Source organism: Cinclus cinclus, chromosome 26, assembly GCF_963662255.1.
Source record: "Cinclus cinclus chromosome 26, bCinCin1.1, whole genome shotgun sequence".
Lineage (NCBI taxonomy): Eukaryota > Metazoa > Chordata > Aves > Passeriformes > Cinclidae > Cinclus > Cinclus cinclus.
Genome location: NC_085071.1, coordinates 864,955 through 883,897, shown reverse-complemented (window position 1 = coordinate 883,897; position 18,943 = coordinate 864,955). Strand labels below are relative to the sequence as shown.

General features: G+C 46.4%; 1 protein-coding gene across 1 annotated transcript in view; it reads left to right on the top strand.

Moving 5' to 3' along the window:
- Positions 1 to 14,236, top strand: part of LOC134053807 (lethal(3)malignant brain tumor-like protein 3) — a 33,516-nt gene extending 19,280 nt beyond the window's left edge. The window contains exons 14-19 of the mRNA XM_062509037.1: positions 50 to 226; positions 1,567 to 1,698; positions 2,085 to 2,146; positions 4,566 to 4,732; positions 9,245 to 9,307; positions 13,126 to 14,236. Of these exons, the coding sequence (XP_062365021.1) occupies positions 50 to 226; positions 1,567 to 1,698; positions 2,085 to 2,146; positions 4,566 to 4,732; positions 9,245 to 9,307; positions 13,126 to 13,254 (730 nt within the window). The 3' untranslated portion in view covers positions 13,255 to 14,236. The remainder of the gene's footprint in view (positions 1 to 49; positions 227 to 1,566; positions 1,699 to 2,084; positions 2,147 to 4,565; positions 4,733 to 9,244; positions 9,308 to 13,125) is intronic.
- The last annotated feature ends 4,707 nt before the right edge of the window (positions 14,237 to 18,943 follow it).

The window sequence follows — 18,943 nt, the reverse complement described above, 5'->3', positions numbered from 1 at the left end:
ATGACTAAAGCTTTCACTGCCCTTTCTCTTTTTTGTTTCTCTATCGCAGCTTAGTTGGCTGCCCATACTCTGATGTGAACCTCAGCAGAGAAAACCTGTTACAGGACCGGCTGAGTGGGGAGAGACCTTCCCCTGGGAACAGCATGCAGAAAGCCAGGAGGCTGGAGACCCCTGGCCCACTGCTGGGAGCAGAGGAGTCTTCCCAGGGTGACTCTTCACAATCCGGGTGAGCTGGATTTTACTCTTGGCCAGGTACTGGGGAGCAAAACCATTTACAAGGATGAAAACCACCAGAATTGGCTGCAACGCAGCAGAGCATTGAGTTCATCTGTCTGTAATATTGACCTGTGCCCCAGAAACTCTTAACACTGAGCAGTGCACTTTTATGCCCTCATATGGCTTAATAGGTTTCTTGATTCCTTAATCCTGGTGCTCTGGTTACATTCCAACAAAGGAAATTACATTCTGTCTCCATAAATTTTTCCTTGCTGTTTCAATTTAAAGTATGTTCTTTTCCTTCCTTTCCTGTCCTAAAACTGTCAAGCCAAGGTTATTTTGCACTATTAAACTGTAGCTGTCATCCACCCCGGGTTGGCTGAGCACTGTGTGTGTATCACTTAGCAGAAAACAAGCTGAGTGCTCTCAGATACTTTGTTTTCTTACAAGGAAATCTTGCAGTTGAGCAGCATTGAAGGAAACTGTGCCTTAGTTCTTGGAGTGCAGGTTAAATCTGTCATGGGACAGTCCAGGATATGAAGGATTTTTTATGATCGTTTTTAGTGTTCACAAATCCAGTCTCACTAGGGCAAACTCCAGCAATACTTTAGGTTTTTGTTGTTGTTGTTGTTGTATGTGAAGGCTTATCTATATTTTAAAGTTCATCTATTTGTTTAGATTTATTACATTTTCAAGTTCTATTTGTACAGAAAAAAAGGAATAAATGCCTCTTTCTCCTCCCTGGCCTTCATGGCCAAGTTGCTTCCTCCCATGCCACAGCTATGAAGGCATCTTCATTCCCTAATTTCCACACCAAAATTGATTGCATTTCAATGGCATAAAGCTCTCTCTGGAGATTTTGAATTCCCACAGAATAAATGGCATTTTAGAATTGTAATGTATTTTTTTTCTTCTAAGTTTTTCATTTCCTGATAGTGGGAGGTCTGAATTCAGCCTGTGAATCTGGTATCACCCTGCTGCTTGTCCTCCCTTAGCCAACTCTATAGCTCAGTTTATGCATCAAACTTAGTCATGGAAACTCTTAAATGTTACCCAGAGGTATCAAGATTCAGAAATTTTTAATCTCTTACTTTCACCGTAACACAGTGGTTTCCTATAGCTGCTGGGATCAGAGCCTGAGTCCACAGCAACTGATTTATTTCACACAGACTCTCTCAATCCTTGCAGAAGAAGAACAAAGTGCTTTGTACTCATGGAGGGGAGAGGAAAGTTCTGCCACAAGGTGGTGGTTGTTGCTCTCACTTGCCAGGAGCAGCCAGCTTTGCTCTCCTGCGGGAAAAGGGAACAGAGGATGTCAGCTCAGCTACTGTCATTTATCTGTCTTTCCAGAAAATCTGCACCAGACAGTGAAAAGTGGTGTCAAAGCAGCAACCACACTCCATCGGAGCAGTCAGAAAACAGTCGGGAGAGAGGCTGGGGAGATGAGGATTCCTCTGCAGACATCAAAGCCACACCAAAAACGTAAACAAGAGTTCTGTGATGTATTTTCGTGAATTAACAGTTGTGTTTCTTGATGCTGCTGCTGTATCTGAAATAAAGGTGTAAATAACAAACTGTCCCAATTTGATCAGAGTTTTGCAGCAGAGTGTTTTAGACTGACATGGTAAATCTCCTCCCTTCCTCGTGTTGTTTTAGGCCCTCTCTTTCCTGCAGTAAACTCAGATCTGAGTTCTGGCCGTTAATTTAATAGAACAGCCCTTAGCTCAGAGGGAGGTCAGGGATGGAGGTATTGCTTATTTTAAGAGGAAAAAGTTTTTTGTTTCTATAAATCCCATTAATCTTCATATAGAGAAGAAATTACATCTGTTTCTGTGTCTTCTGAAATGTTTTGTAATTGTTGCTTTCAGGCTTGGGTGCTCACATACCTATATCAAGTTGCAGCTGGTGAAACAGGAAAGCAGTGGGAAAGGTTGGTTAAATTTTATTCCTTCTTTCTCTGTGTGTGCCTATCTCTGCAATATCCCCACAGTCATGAGGAGCATTCAGAACCTCACAGCTTTTTTTGTCTTTGATTCCACAGTCAAAGAGAAAGCACATGCTGGAGGTGATGGCAATGGTAACTTTTCTTCCTTTAAAATGGAGAGAAAGGTAAAATTACTTAAAAGTGAAAGATTTAATAGAGGAGTTTGTAAAGTGGAGCCTTGTATTTATTAACTGAGAAGACAAATTTGCACTGGTTTTTGTGCCACTGCAAACTCCTCTGTAGTGATTAGGGATTCCCAAACAGGCTGTGACCTGTGTCAGGCTGTGACAAAGCCAGCACTCAAGGGAGCTTGCTCAAAACTTAGCAGATAGTTTAGGTTCCATCACCCCTTTTTTTAGACCCCCAGGGATATTCAGAAAGATATTCTGAATCGTTGGAGGACTTCTTGAAAGTTCTCTTAAGGATGAAAAAGAAAATGAAAAGCTGAATGGTAAAACAGTGGGGTTTTTTTCCTGGTACATGACAGGTTAAGTTTTCAGAGCAGCTTTCTGTTATCACTTTAGCAAACCATATGCTTAGTTTTCAGATTTGCTATAAAAAGCCATTTTAGAGAACAGAGCTGACCAGGCTTTTAGGAGGATTTAACATGGTAATAAGTCTCCAATCAAAAATAGCTAAGCAGGCACAAACTGGGACAGGTGCCTGGATGATTTTTTTTTTTACTCATTTTTACCTAGTGCTGAGTTCTGCAGTCAGAGCTGAGGGATCTGCCAGCTCCAAGCTGCAGTTGCAGCTGGCAGGGAAAGCTGCCCACTCTCCCTTCACATTTACCTTCCATGGAGTGATGGAAATCAGGGAAGGGAAATGCAATCATCCACTGGCCTGTAATTTCACAATTACCCAGAGCTTTCCTCCCAGCTACATTTAAACTGTGAGATCACTGCTTCTTCGTCAGAGGGAAAGTCACTTGTCTAGGGCATGGTTTGGGTGCTTAGGCCAAGGATTTGGGCTTAGTGGAGAATTGTCCTGAGATGGAAGCACTGCCCACCCCGCAGGGCTGTGGCAGTGTGGGAGACCTTGGGCATGAGTGGAACTTCCTGAAGCAGGAGGTAGAGCCAAAACCAGCAGCTGTCTGTCCCTACCAGTGCAGTGCAGCAGGGAAGGAGGGGGTGACAGCCCTCTTAGGAGCAGGTCCTGTGCCCTCTCATCACCAGGAGCTCCTGAACTGAGCAGTTCTTACTCAGGCTTTATTTATCTTCCCTTGGTTTCATTATTAGAAATTTGATGTTATTTGATGCTGTCTCATGACCTTTAGGGATGTGGAGATGTTGATGAGCTGAGGGGGCTCTGGGGCCAGAGGAGTGACTGTTCACTAGGACAGGCTTTACATCCAGAGGTGCTTCCTCTTCGGCAGGGAGGAAGCTGGCAAACCCTGGGAATCTGCTTTTGCTTTGTATTCCAGCCGTGTTCCTTTGTGCTTTCCATGTAGTGACTGCTCACCCTCCACATCTGACACCCCAGCCCACTGAGAGCCACTGAACAGGAGCAGCAAGAGCAGCAGGGACAGCAGAGCATCAGGGGAAGCAGGGGCAGCAGAGCAGCAGGGGAAGCAGGAGCAGCAGGGGCAGCAGAGCATCAGGGGAAGCAGGGGCAGCAGAGCAGCAGGGGAAGCAGAGCAGGAGGGGAAGCACAGACACAGCACAGCGGCCACTCTAGGCACACGGAGCATTCCCGAGGCTGGGATGCAGTGGGAATGCCACGGGATGGCGCTGGGCAGCCTGCGGGGCCGGGGTCAGGGCAGTCCCCGTGCTGCTGTAAGCCAGGAGTGCTTCCCAGCCTCTTCCCATCCTCTGCCTGGCTTCCTGTTGTATAACCAGTACGTCCCTGTAGGACCATGACTCTGCACTGCTCCAGTGATCTCATTAGGGAGGGGTGATTTCTTCCTCCTTTTTTTGCCTTGGTTTTCAAAGCTTCCATCACTTGACACATGAGGAGGGAGTTGATGTCTGGAGGTACCTTGAACACTCCTGGCCAGTGAGCCCAGGCTACAGCTGGAGCTGGAGCGGTGCCATCAATTCCCAGACGAGGATGCTGTTACCAGAACTCCTCCACCTTGTCAATAAAATGCTGCAAACATCTTCTGTGTTAGCAGCATGACATCATTTTCCAGGGAAGAAGCTAACGATAAAGCCTCCAGCCTGGCAATCTTATCCTTTTTTTCCCCTTTCTCCTGCTCAGGAGGGTTGGGAGAACATCCTGGGAGCTCTGTGTGCCACACAGTAGCCAAGCCTGACTCTGCTCACCCTGCCTTGCTTTGCCCTCCAGGCTGTGACCCTTCCTCCTGCCTTGTTGTAGTTGCTCCTACTTGAAGCCTGACTCTGACTTGTCTGGTTTCCTTTTCCAGGCCCTGATTTGGATCTCCAGCAGGCTCTCCACCAGTCTATCTTCATGCCTTCCCTGGCCTCTAACCCAACCCACCGCCTCCATCTCTTCTGGGAGCAGCACTGCAGGCTCTTGCCAGAGGTCTCAGGCTTGACAGCCAAACAAGTTGCCAAATGGACTGTGGAGGAGGTGAGTTACCTGTTCCTTGTTCCACTCTCCAGGGCTGCAGGAATGCCAGAGCACTCTTCCTCTGGAGTGCTAAGCGGGAGGCAACTTTTATTTCCTACCCTCTCCTAGGCAGTACTCTTTTGTTTGCTGTTTGTGTCCCAGCTGGAGGTTAGACCCAAGGCCCTTTATCAGGGAGGGGAAGGACCCCTGTTAACCCTCTGGTATCTGCAGCTTATTGCCCTCAACAGGTTTCCCTCCCTCCCTCCGTTTATTTACCCCTCGGTCTCTCAGGCCTGAAGCATCATTCTGACACCAGATTCCCTTTCTCTGATCTCCCTCCCCCTCTCCTTTGACTTTGCTGCTGATTCACTTTTACAGTGCAGAGAATTCCAGAGTGCACTGTGCATGCCCACTCCTGCTGCGTCTCCCTGCCTGATTCCCTAGGAACAAAACTGCCCACAGCCTGACCTGATTTCTGGCAGAGGTAGCTGTGCAGCTGGAGATGTCTCTGCAGCTCTTGAGATGTCTCCTGTAATTAGGTGGTGTGTGAAAAAGCCATAGTGTTTTGTGTGCTGAGTAGTTGGTTTTTGCCTCGATGCCTTGGGCATAAATAATATTTGTCTCTGCACTTGGGAAGTGGTGACAGTTTGGATCCTGGTGCTTAATTGCAGGCCATTTAATTCCAGAGAAATGTGCTGTAGTGTTGTGCTTGCAAGGATACAGGGAATCTGCAAAGCAGGAAAAAGGTACTGCTGTTCATGATTCAGAGAGGATCTTCAGAGACTTTTAGAAAGTGCATTTTCCCTAAGTGCCTCTTAACATCAGATAAATCTTGACTTTGCTCTTCATGCTGTAGGAGAGGTAGGAGTCTGATGGGATTGCAGTGATGTGGGAGATGGGAACCACAGCAGTTGAGAAAGGGTCAGAGCAATTAGTGTTCATGTTTTAAAACCTGGTCCTTTTTTTTTGTTGAGTTGTTGTGGTTTGGTGGTAGTGTTGAGGTTTAGTTGTGGTGTTTTGTTTTTTGTTTTTGATTTTCATTTGTTTGTTTGTTTGTTTTTCTAAGAAAAATGTGTTAGAATTAAATTCGTACCACGGAGGAAAAAAAATCTCTGAAAGATTTACTGTTCCTGTCCTTTTAAGAAAGCTTCCAGTGATTTGTCCAAAAGGTCTTTTAGCAAATCAATAAAGTCAGCAGCAGATAATCCTCTGACATGATAATCAAAAGCTCTTTCTTTTGGATAAAACAGGAGGCTGCTTCATGGAAATACAGTGTCAGGATCCAAGCCAAATAAAATTTGTCCTTTGCAGTTGACCTTTAAAGCAACTGCTGGGTAAATTTAACTGGGATATTGGTTTGATAATGGATGAGTGTGAGCAGGGACCACAGGCATGGATGCAGGGCACCGGGTATCATGATACAAACCCAGAATAAACTGAACTCTTCTGCCATCTGAAACAACTGGGGAACTTTTGGCTGCCAGTAGCAGTGTGAATGGCACATTAAAAACCTCAGTCGCAGCACCACAATGGACTGGGTAAAGTCATTACAGGTTTTATCTTGATTTTCAGTAAAGTGGGTCTGGTTTTGCAAATTATGTTCATCAGAAATTCCCAGAGGAATCAGTTTAGGCTCTGAGTGCATACAGGATCAGCATGTGCAGTGCAGTGCAGTGCAGTGTAGTGTGCACAGGTCTGGGAGTTGAAAGCAGCAGGACTTGCTGTGTTTTAGGGAGTCCAAAATACATTTGGTCTGTCGGCATTTGGGCTCCCAACATCTTTCTGCAGGGCAAACATTTGCCTTTGGGTTGTGCTTTGAACTCTGTTGCACAAAGGAGTCCATTCTGCTGATCTGAAACAGGAGCGATGGGGGTGTAAAATTCTCCTTTGGTTTCAGGCTGAAGAGCTGTTTTTATGTTATAAAACCCACATAAAGGAAAAAAAAAACGCTTCTTTACTTCTCTGCTGGTTGAGAACAGCTGAAATAGCAGAGCAGCAGTAGCAGCAGTATTTAGGGGCCCTCAAGCTAAGAAAGTCATGGTAACACTGAGTAGTCACTAAGAGTAGTTACTTTAATGCAGCTTTGGTATTTATTGAAAGGCTCCTGTCATGTTTTCAGAGTATAGACTATTGACTCATGGAAGAACATTAGGATGTGCTAGAATTTTATTGTTCATTAGTTAATCCTGCTTCAAATGCTAATTCCTCCCCCCCCCCCCCCCCCCCCCCCAGTGGGAAACTGTCCTTGTGCCAAGTGTGAGTGGCTTTCTAAATCCCAGTTAACCCAGGTCTTTTCTGTGGCCTCAGAGGGGGTCAGCCCTGCAGTAGTTGTTGAAGAGTTGTGGTGTGGGGCTGCTTTGTCACCATGAGCCATCAATCCTGTGCTGATCTTAGAGTGTCTACCATACATCAGGACCTTCCAGAAGGATTGCATCCAGTTTCCAGGGTGTTCTCAGGATTACACAGAGCTTTTTTTCAAGGCCTTTCCCTTCATCAATGTGCTTTGAGAGTATGGGAGTTTCCAGCAGACAGTTCTGAGCCATGGGGTGGTTACAGCAGGAAGAGCCAGCAGACTTTCACCTCCCCACAGAAAAGCTCTGATCCCACTGAGATGTTCCAAACGTGTCCAACACTTGTCCCACCCTCACTCTGAGCCCCCCCAGTCTCAGCCTTTCCCAGGGTTCAAGGCTTCCCTGCCACCATTGTGGGGATGTGTTGGTTTCCTGTGGTGTTTTGTTCTTGTTTTCCCAAGCCTCTCTCCCTCAGCTGCCCAGTCTTGGTTTGGGAACCCTCCTCCTCTGCAGTGACAGCCAGGCAGGTCCCTGTGGCTCAGTGGTACCTGGGGTCTGTCTCGTGTCGTGGGGACCTTCTCTCCCATTTTTCTCCTCTTGCATCTTCCTTCCCTCTCTGTTTGCCATTCCTGGCAAACCCCAGGGCTGCTGTTTGTTCAAGAGGGCTCTTCAGTGGCGAAGGGAGCTTGCAGTGTCACTACAAAGGACTATGGGGCAGATCAAAGGTCTGTCACTCCATGTCAGTGACAGTAGCCAGCAGCAGTTTTACATGGAAGTATACAGGAGAAAGGAAAGCCAAGGTCATTCCCTAGAGATGTCTGACAACCTCTCAGTGCCGCAGACACTAAAGAGCACTCAGCTTCTATCCCGAGGGTCCAACTGTCTTTTAAATTCTCAAGGAACCAGACCTGGCAGAAGGATTTTCATTTGTGTTTTAATTATTAGCAGACGAGGGGACTCAAAAGGAAAGTAGTATTTTGTTATTGATTACTAACAGGAGTTTACACTTCTACAGAAGAAAATTTGGAGTCACTGCCCAACAGAGATGTGGATTTTAGGGGTTCCCTTTAAGGTGGAGTGGAAGAGGAGGACGGAGAGGGATGTTCTGCTTTCAGGTTACATAACGGAAACCACAGGAGTCAGAGCTGCTCCTGCCAGGGCAGAGCAAAGCTGGAGGGCACTCTGAGAACCCTGTTCTGGCCTGGCTGGAAATAGGGGGAGGGAATGACTCCGAGTCTAGTGGTAGGATGATCTGGAGGTGATTCAGGAGAGACTTTGGCAGTTCTGAGTTGAAGGGAGCCTGTATCTGACAGTGACCCTTCCCAGCTGCTTGTTTGTGTGCAGGGAAGAAATGTCACATCTGCAACAACTCACAAGGTTATGCCTCGTGAAGCAGAGCTGCTGCTGCAAGGGAGCATCCAGTTAACAGGAGATGTTTGATCTGATTATGCCTCCATATACAAATCTCCTGTGAACCAGTGAAGCTGATGCTGGAGAGGACAATGCACAATAAGTCGTCCTTGACTGCACACAGGGCTGCTCCTCACACTCCTTGGTGTTACATAATGTAACCCCAGGGCTGCTGCATTACTCCAGAGAAATTATTCTAAATGTTAACAGATTTCTTGCTTAGAAAGGTTTTCCCTAATGTGAAGTGTAAAATTAACTTTTACTTGTTTAATCCTCTTGGCTTTGTGGATCCTGTGCACCCAGCACAGATTAAATGAAACCAAAATTCCTTTCCTTCCCAGCTCTTCTGCCTTTGTATGTTAGTAAACCAGCAGTGTTCATTCAGTTGGTTTATCTTGTCTCTTAGAGGCATGTCATCTTGGGAAACTGTCTAAATCCTTTTTTCTTGTTAGTTTTACTTCCCAACAGTACTGTAGAGAAAGTGAAGTTGTGAGTGAATTTAAAGTAGTCTAAGCTACATACTGCCTTTAGTCTGGAAAAATAATGTTGGTTCTGTGAAGGCCTTTTAGGGGAGTGAGAAGCTGGATTCCTACAGGGAGAGAAATGGTCAAATGGTAATATGGGCAGTTATTGGTGGTAACCAAAATATGCAGAGGAGCTGCAGCAGCAACCCAGCAATGTTTTCCATCTATATCCCTCATTAATGTGAGAGTTTTGAGTATTAAAATCTCTATTCTTCAATAGAGAATTTTCATACAGAATTAAGAGGGTTTTTCTTGATGGTGTCGCATTTTAATTGTCTGTGTTTCCTTTCTCTGACGTGCAATTGCAGGTGGTGAGCTTTATCCAGCGTTTACCTGGCTGCAAAGAACAAGCATCTGTTTTCAGGGAAGAGGTAAGTGGGGTGTGCCCAGGCCATGTGCTGCAGATCCCTGGAATTAGGGCAGAGAGCTCAGACCTGCTCAGCCATGTCATTGCAGAGCAGTGGCATTTAGGAGGCAGCTTCAGCATGGAGCTGAATTCCATCATGGCTAATTGCATCCTGATGCTTTAAATTTCCCATGCAGTTCCAACCACAGAGCTTATGTTCAACACCCTGTCTTGGACCGTTGTGCCATGGGTTTGGCACTGCTCTAAAGATGCCCTGTTGGAATGGTTAGTGAGGATCTCATTTACTGCCTCTAATGAGGACATGTGCCTGCTTGTCCTGGTAGAGCCTGGTAGGCACAGGGTTCCCCAAGAATTGCTGGCTTCCTCTGTGGGCTGGGGTGAGAGCAGGATGGGAACCTTTCTCTTTGACAAGCAGAGGTTTGGAAGTCAGACCATGTCCTGGGTGAGGTGTGCCCTCTTAATACTGCCATGGGCTGAGCTCTGGTCCCATTCCTGGTGTGTTCGCTGTGGCCTATGGGAGATCTCCGTGGACACAGGGTGTGGCTGTCTTGGTTTTTGGCATAGCTCTTTAGGTGTATCACAGACAAGGATCTGTTGGGTGCTTCAGCTTCCACTTACATTGCAGGTAAAACTTGGAGGTTCTTTAGGAGCCACTGATGAATTTGCACAGATGCACCTTGTCCTGGACTCATCTCACAGTGTGGGCAGCTTGTGGAGGTGGAATGCTTCCCCTCTGTTCGGATCAGGAGATTCCCCACCTGCAGAGTTCTCTCCAGCCATGGGCACCAGCCTCAGAAGCATGTGGAGCTCATGGAGGGAATCCAGAGGAGAGCACAGAGATGCTCCAGGGGCTGGAGCCCCTCTGCTCTGGAGTGAGCCTGGGAGAGATGGAGAAGAGAAGGCTGCAGGCTCAGAGCCTCTTCCAGTACCTAAGGGAGCTTCAGGATAGCTAGAGAGGGACTTCAGATGAGGAGTGACTGGACAAGGGGCAGTGGCCTTAACCTGAAGGAGGCTGGGCATTAGAAAGAAGCTCCTCCTTGTGAGGGTGGGGACACCCTGCACAGGATGCCCAGAGCAGCTGTAGCTGCCCCATTCCTGGAAGTGTCCAAGGTGAGGTTGGGTAGGGCTTGGACCAGCCTGGTCCAGTGAAAAGTGTCCCTGCCCAGGGCATGGGGTGGAACAAGATGAGCTTTAAGGTTCCTTCTAACTGAAATCATCCCATGGTTCTGTGATTCTGTCCTCAGAGCTCTCCTGTGTCACTGTAAGAGCTCCAGGGAGAGGGGCTGGAGTCACTCCTGCATGGCAGTGACTGGAAGGGGCAGGTCTGTAATCCCCGTCTGCTCCAGAGCTGGCTCCCTTTCAGGGAGAGTCAGGCTGCAGCGCATTTTGTGGACTTATATATCTGTGTTTTGTTTTCCCTTGTTTTGAAAACCATGCAGGCATACACAAAATAGGAGGCAAAAGAAATAGAGGCTTGCAAAAAGCACTCTCCACAATGTGACAATACAGTAGAGTACTTGTGACCTGAATATAGTGGTGTACTGGTTTGAAAAGCAAAACCAGTGAGACTTCAAGTCAGTAATACAATTTTTAATAGGGAAGAGAAAAAAAAAGGAAAAACAAAATACATGCAATAATAAAAACAAAACCACTGACAGAGTCAGAATACAATCTGATACCCTGTCAGTCAGGGTGCTGGTGCAGCTTTCCTCCAAAGGGTCCAGTGATGATGTGGAAAAAGCCTGGTTCTTCCTCTGGAATCCAGTGGGAAAAGGCTGCCTTTGGTGTTCTAAACCTCAGTTTTTATCTAGGTAGGAAAGGCTTGGCTCGTCCTCCTGGCTGGAGCATCTCCCAATGGGATGATGTAATCTTATCAGTTATACAGTAGGACTCAATGGCCCATTAACAGAAGATACTTCCCACAGAGGTAAGGATGATCACCCTTCTCAGTTATGGCCCATCAACAGAAGATACTTCCCACAGAGATAAGGATGATCACCCTTCTCAGATGGTAATAGAATATGTATCTTGCATTGTAAACCAGGACAAGTGGGAATAATGACATTTGTTTAAATGAGCCCATTTTTCACTGTAGCTGAGTGTAAAAGGGATTTCTAGGGGAAGTGTATTCAGAAGTGAGATGTACCAGCAAATCTCCAAAAAAATCCAACTATTCTCCATGTACTTAATTTCTTCTGGTCCTGAACACAGCAACTCCTTTCTGGTTCTGAGAGTGCCATAGGCACAGTCTGTTCTAATCCTTATTTTCTGCATCCTCAAAGTGTGATTCCCTATGCCCGATTTATAGGGGCTTCTGTTGTTTTGCTAGTTTATGTTCAAAGCACATTGTCAGTTTGAAAAGTCCCTTTTAGCAGTTTGGCTTTGGCCAGAATGCAGGTGTGAGTGACAGGAGAGCTGAACTCCCCTGCGCAGAGGATCAGCCTCTGAGTGCTTCCACTTGTGCTGTCCAGTCCAGGATAAATAAATCCCTTGCAGACTCCCCTTTGTGGGGGGCTGGAGGGGGGATAAGTTACTGCATACATTAGGAGTGAAGAGAAAAAATTGTGCACAGAATTCTAAAACCCATCAAAATAAAATGGAACAAAGAAATTAATAAATAAAGCACAGACTTGCCTCTAAGTCCAGTTCAGGGCAGGACTGTTTAAAATAAGCAAGTGTGAAGCAATGCAGTGAAAAAGAAGCATTGGAATAAATAATATTGGACACACAACCATTTTGAATTGTAGGACTGTTCTCCAGCAGTTTTCTGCTCATTTTGACTCTGTTATTTAATTTAAGCAGAACAGTCCCATTTGTTTCAAGCTATTTTTAACACATACATTGCAGCAGTGTAGACTTGAGGCATCATGAAAATAAGATGCAAGGACATGGTGTGACCATCTGTGGACTGGGAACACTGCTGTCATTCCCAGTGGAGGAATTTACTTTCCAGTTACTCCCAGTTATTTAAGTGGCAGATTAAATACCTTGCTGAGGGTCCCTTGTCTGGTGAGAGGCAGGAAAACCGAATCTCCTGGCTCCCAACTCTTTGTTTTAATTTTGTGTTTTCTGAGTTTACTCAGTGTTTCCTCTTGCACCAGGCATTGACATCCGAAAATACTCTAGTTGGGAAGACTACAAAAATAGCAGAATTGTTATTCTGGCTAGTCTGAGTGTTCAGTGCTGTGTGCTGCACTGGTGAGCATCAAGTGAGAGGAGGTGATGCTGTCAGTCTCTGTAAATGGACTTTAATGGAATAACTTAGGGAGACACATATTGTTTGTCTATGTCCATTAATCTTCGGCATCATCCCTGCAGCATCTGGGATGTATATTAATTATATCTGTGTTGTCTCTGTGGATGTTTTTGCTTGAGTGAATTTTTAACCTTTTCCAGAAACAGTGTGTCATGATTTCACTTGCTGCTACCTACAGCATCCTGGATTTTCACATGGTAGTATGTTCATCACTTGCTTAATTTGCATCTAATCAAATGTATCTTCTTGTTGATGGATTAGGAGACTGTGTTTTTCCTGCCATATTGCATCTTCACTATGCCTTAGCCTATATAGCATATGGAATTATGGAATGGTTTGAGTTAGAAAGGCCCTTAAAGCTCATCTCATTCTACCTTTGCCATGGGTGGCAAAGCCTGGGGCTTCTCATTTCTAGGGAGAGCACTGTGAGATGAAATCTGTGTCCCTTGAAAAGGGGACATCATGGGGTGTAGGGGCCAGAACTAGGCAGGAATCCCAGAATGGCCAGAAGTGGGAATCCTGCCTGTCCCTTGGTGGTTAATCTCTGTTCATGTTCCAACCTCCAGCAGATTGATGGTGAGGCCTTCCTGCTTCTCAAACAGAACGACATCGTTAAAATACTCAGCATCAAGCTGGGCCCTGCCCTGAAGATCTACAATGCCATCCTCATGTTCAAGTCTGCAGAAGACAACTGAGAGGAGGCCTTTGGCAGGTCCAGGAGGAATTGTCAGGGAATGGATCTTCAGCTGTGAGCATTAACAACACACCAGACAGGTGGATTGGGACTCAGATGTATTTTAAGTATAGCTTAGTAAAAATGGTTTGAGGTTATAAAAATCCTGCCACAGTCTGGAATATGGGGAAGCTTCACTTCCAAGAAGAGGATATTATTATATTTTGTAATTGATTTTGGTTTTGGTATATCAATCTCTTTTTGAGATCAAGAAGAAACCTCCAGTTCTAAGGGGAATCCAGGGTAGCACTGTGGAGCTGCACAAGCAAGAAGAAAGTTTTGAGACACTGGCTTTGTGTCCAGTGATAGTGCCTGAAAGACTGAGTGATCACCAGCGAGATTAATGTGTTCTTTGTAATAAAAGAGAGAGGAAAAGGATGCACTTGAGAGCAACTCTCCTGTATCCTTCACTGCTGGGACTCAGGAGCTGACCTTTTCAGGACTGATTGTTAAATTTCAGTTTTTCCCACTGATCCTGGTTGTTGTGATACCCTTGGCTGCTGGGCTGTTTACACCCTGGCACAAGGGAGCATGGGCAGAGGGTTTCCATCAGGGATGGCTTGCACTGGTACTGCCAGCAAGTAAAATGTCCTCATTCTCTGTCAGGAGGCGGGGGCAGTGCAGGTGGGCTTTGGATAGGCAAAGATCCCATAAGGGCAACTGCTGCTGGAGACAAAGAGATGTATTTTAGCTGTAATTCTCCCATCAGTGCTTTTGTGCAGCTCCTTCTGGGCCAGGAACATCTTCTGGCAAAATGTCACAATCAGGAGCACTTGGGGATTGGTGTGCATTCTTGCCCTCTCCACTGTCAGCCAAATGCTAGGAACAGGAGTTGGAAAGCCAACTGTGGCCAGAGTGTGTGTGTAAACAGATTTCCTAGAAGAAAATGGCCTTTCTTTTGAACCATCCAAGCTGATGAATGTGAAGTGCTTTGGCCTTCTCCCCTTGAGGTGGACTTTGGTGTGTTCTGCCAGAGAGCTGGAGGGCAGGGCAGCATCTCCTCTGCCTCTGGGAAGGGGACAGGCAGAGCACACAGGGATGTGAGATTGGAGAGGGATCAGGATTTAAACAGCAAAATGTGGGAACAGTTACTTCCTAAAAGAGAGAACTGCTGTGTGTGGGGAAAGGAGTGGAGACTGGGGCTGTGTTCCTGCACATGCAGCCTGTGCTCTCCTGGGTGGCAGCACACGTGGTTCCTGTTCCAGCACAGCCAGTTTAAGGAAGATGTCCATGCTCATCCTGGGTGGGGGTTTCCACAGGGGTACTTCCGAGCTGTCCTGTCCCCAAGGATGCTCTGGCAGGCGTGGCGACTCCTGCTGGGTGTTCCCACTTAGTGCTGGCAGCACCAGCTCGTGGCTCTCCCTCTGGCCACTCTCCCTGCTGGCTGCTTGGCTGTTCTAGAACCACCTCTGCTCAGGCAGCCCTTGCAGCCCCTCATCTGTAGCTCCAGGCTGAATCCTGTATGTGAGAACCCTTAGGAACCATGGGGGTGTGTCCCGGTGCTGCCAAAGGCACATTCTGCCCTCAACCTCTGCCAGGCTGTGTGGGTGTCTCAGGGCACTGCATGGTGATGCGATCCATCATCTCCTCAAACTCCCTTGTCATCTCTGCCACCAGTGCGGCTTCCCAGGAGCTGTCAGGAACAGAGTGAACACGCTGTCCATGACTGTGGTGACACAAGGAACACACTTGTTCCCCCTTCCTGTATCACCCATGTCTTTTGTCCAACCCTCCTGCTGCTGGGAAGGTTCTTGTGTCTTGTCTGAAGCAGAAAGTTCCTTAAATTGAAAATAGAATCCACACCACTAAAGCCATTCAGTCCTGGAATAACACTTAGAGCAGCTTGTTTCCATATTATTTTAAATAAGAAATTAAGGAGTTTAAAACCTTCACAGGGAAGACATAGGTTTGGTGGGATATTTAATAGCTGAACCATTAAGTATCAGCCAGGCAGCTGCAGGGGAGAAATCTGTTGCAGTGTTAAGGACTAGGAAAGGATGAATTTAGTTCATTAAAATATAATTTCAGTACAATAACCAGGATATTCACCAAAGAGCCACATTCCTTTATCCCGCTCTGCACATCCAGTGTCAACATTAAGACTTGAATTGTCAGTGGCATGTCCTCTGACCGAAGTTGCCTTCTGGGCAAAGCAAAATTGTTTCTTGACAGCTGGAACAGAGGATCCAGAGCTGGGCTGTTTTATTCCTGGCTCTCCACTGAGTTGCTAAATAACCCTGAGCCCTTCCTTGTCCCAGTTTCCCCCTCTGTGAGACCCAGCCAGGTGGGGCAAGTGCAGTATTGCCTTTTGTATTGTTTCAAGCAAGCAGGTCCTGTCAGATTTTCTGTTTCACCTCCTTCCTTTGGGAACTTGAGTTGGGGGACAGCAGATTGCCTTAGCAGCAAACCAAAATATAATATTAATTCCAATTCTTTTACTATATATAGATGGAGGATGAAGAGAATTGGTTAAACAAGCAATGAGATTCTAATCAGTGAAATTATTCAAACAGAAGAGAAATCTTTAATCCTTGGGGCTTCTGAGCCAGCTGGATCAAAGAGGAAAATGTGTACTTGGAGGTTGTTCAGTGACAGCCAGCACAGTGCTTTCAGCAGGGGGGAAGGAGGAACCTTTTAGGGATGGAAGGAGGAGGAATGTGCTTCTTGTGCCTTTTTTTGTAATCTGATAATTGTCTTTGCAGAGCAAGCAAGAATGTGCACACATCTATTACCCACTCCTTTCCCAAATATAGCTGTATTCCAATAAAATCCAGCACTTCTCAGGACAAAAAGACTTCCAGTGTCTTCACTGGCCACATTTTAAACTCCCTAATAGTTACAAGATAAAAAAAACAACACCTAAACAGCTCCTATTTTAGCCCCATAACTTAGGAATTAATCGGTTTCTGGTGCCATTCCATTTGTGTCAGAGAGTGTGAGTTGTTCCTGCTGCCTGTCCAAATTCTGCTCCACCTGTTCCCAGTCCTGCTCTAGGCCTGTGGCATGTCCAGGGCCCTGCAGAGGCCTTTGGTTATCTGATGCCTTGTGTAATTTGAAATGTGTACTTTGAAGCAAAAATCTAAAAGTTGTGGCTCTGTGGGGAGCAAAACTGAAGCTGGTTAATGCCAGCTGGGGTTGGGAGGATTTTGAGTCTGCTGGATGTCAGCAGTAGCCGGTTGGCCCAGCTGAACCCAGGAGTCTCTTAGCAATACAGATATATTCCTTAGAAGCAACTCGGAGGTGTGACAAGTTCCCATGGGCCAGCAGTGCAGTTGAAAATTTCCAGTTCTCAAAATCTTATTCCTGGCTGTGTTTTTGTTCCCTTACCACTATTTTTGAAATTCAAAGCAATCAAATTTTTTCTCCTTTTCTCTTTTTCTCGTTGGCCAGGAGTCCTGTTAAGTTTTTTCTGTACCATCACCAACAGTCATCCCCATAATCCAGTAGCAGCAAATTTCAGCTCTAGGTAATGAATCACATTAAAGTCAGGCAGGAGCATTTCGTGTCGCTGACGGCAAAACTCCGCTACTGAAGGAAAAGCCCAGCACTTGGCCCAGAGATAAGCCAGTTCAGCTGTACAAGATTTCCTGCCTGCTACTTTTATGCACTGCTTAGGGATTTATGCCACAGAGAGCTTTAAAGTTTTTGACATCCCCCTCATCATGTGATGAGCCAGCTTATTTTGGAGATTCCTGTTACTTGAACTGGAAGGACAAGCAGGGGAAGGGAGCAGGGGCTCGGCTCAGCCTCAGAAATGTCTGCCTGTTTTAAACCAAATACTTGAGCTTTTCGACACTAGCCATGACCTTGCACTTCACCAGTGCTTTCCTCTGGAAATGTGAATAAAATTAATGTAAGTTCACACCTGGTTTGTTTCTTCTGTGGGGGGCTGACCTCAGCAGTGCTCAGGGAGATAAAGGGCTGGCTGCCCTGGGGGGCTGGCACTGAAAAGGTTTGGTCATCACATCGTTGGCCTTCCCCTAAACCTAAATCTGGCAGTCACAACACAAGGCAGCATCTTCATTTTTCTCTCTTTTGTCTGTATCTCATCTCCATATTTGAGCTCTCCTTGATGTGTTCACAGGACAGCACTGGCTGCTGCAGCTGCACCTGATCCCCAATTCCTCACTCTTCTCTGCTGCTGCCAGGTTTTAATCATACAATCCTGGGATGGTTTGGGATGGAAGGGATCTTAAAGACCATCCAGAGATGGAGTAGCTACAGCTGCTCCCAATCCTCACAGTGAACAATTCCTTCCCAATATCCCATCCAGCCCTGCCCTCTGGCAGTGGGAAGCCATTCCCTGTGTCCTGTCCCTCCATCCCTTGTCCAAAGTCCCTCTCTGGCTCTCCCAGAGACACTGCAGGCACTGGAAGGCTCATGGTTTCCTCTTGAATTCCTTAATCCCTCATGGTTTCCTATCACAAGCAATCCCAGAACTCTTCATCTTCTTAAAGCAGCTCCCAAAGTTGGGTTTTTAACTAAAACTAGCAAGAACTTCTTCTCAGTATGAATTGTATTAAAACTCTGCATTTTGGGGTGTGTTTTCCCTTTCCTTAATGCTCCCCTGAGCTTCTTCACTGTGTGTCCATAACCATGGTAATTAATTAACCTGTTTCTGCTCTAATTATTAGCTGATAAATTGCAAACCATTCTCTAATGTGCCCCGAAATGAGACACTGAACTTTTCCTCCTGCTCCTCCCCAGGGGTCTGGATCTGCACCTGCAACGGGTCACCCATCCAAGGGCAGAGGGGCCAGGGACAGATTGGCAGCTGAGGTTTCCAAACCTTCTGAAACTAAAAATATTGGAGAGTTGGCTCCCAGCCATAATTTCTAAGCTATCCCATCTTCGGGGTAAACATTTGCTCTCCTTGGTTTTTCCCTTCCAACGTTTTTGCTTCTATTTAAACCGCGGCTTGTTTGCTTTTGTTACCGTGATCAGATTCCCAGTCTGGGGAACTCGGCTGCTTGGAGCAGGCTCAGAAACATCACATGCTGCTCTGTACTCTTGTTAGTTCCCTTGGGGCTGTGCTGGGTTGTGTGGCTGTGTCCTTGCACTTAGATCTGAGTTTCTCTGCAACAGCAATTTTTTTTCCCCCACGATTTTGATGGAGAAGTTTGAGCAGAGCAAGGAGCATCAATCACCCAAATGGCTGATTGCATTTGCAGATTATTCTGCTCAGGCAAACGTGGATTTTTTTTTTTGTCCCAAGTCATATTTCTCCTTGGGCAGGAAAAACTTGTGGTTGATCTTTTTGCCTGCTCAAGTTATTCTTTCAGCCCTGACCATGCTGTGGGGGACTGGTTTGTCCCTTGTGCCAAGACCCATCATATGATGCTCAGTGGGGTTTGCAAACTCATGGAGGGACTGGAGGTGCCTCTCATTTTATCAGGTAACCTGCTGTTAGCTGTGGGTGTACAAGGAGGGGGGTACAGCTCTCACCTTCCAACACTGGCTGGATCCTGCACTTCCCTGGTTTCCACAACAAACCTCATCTGACAACCTAAAATTCTCAAATCCTACAACTTTCTCAGGAGCAGGAGCTGTAAAGACAAACCACTGCACTCCCCTGACAGCCCAACCCAGTGGGAAGGAGGATGTGGGGATGGATGGAGAGGGAACCTGCTGCCTCCATCCTGCACTTTGCA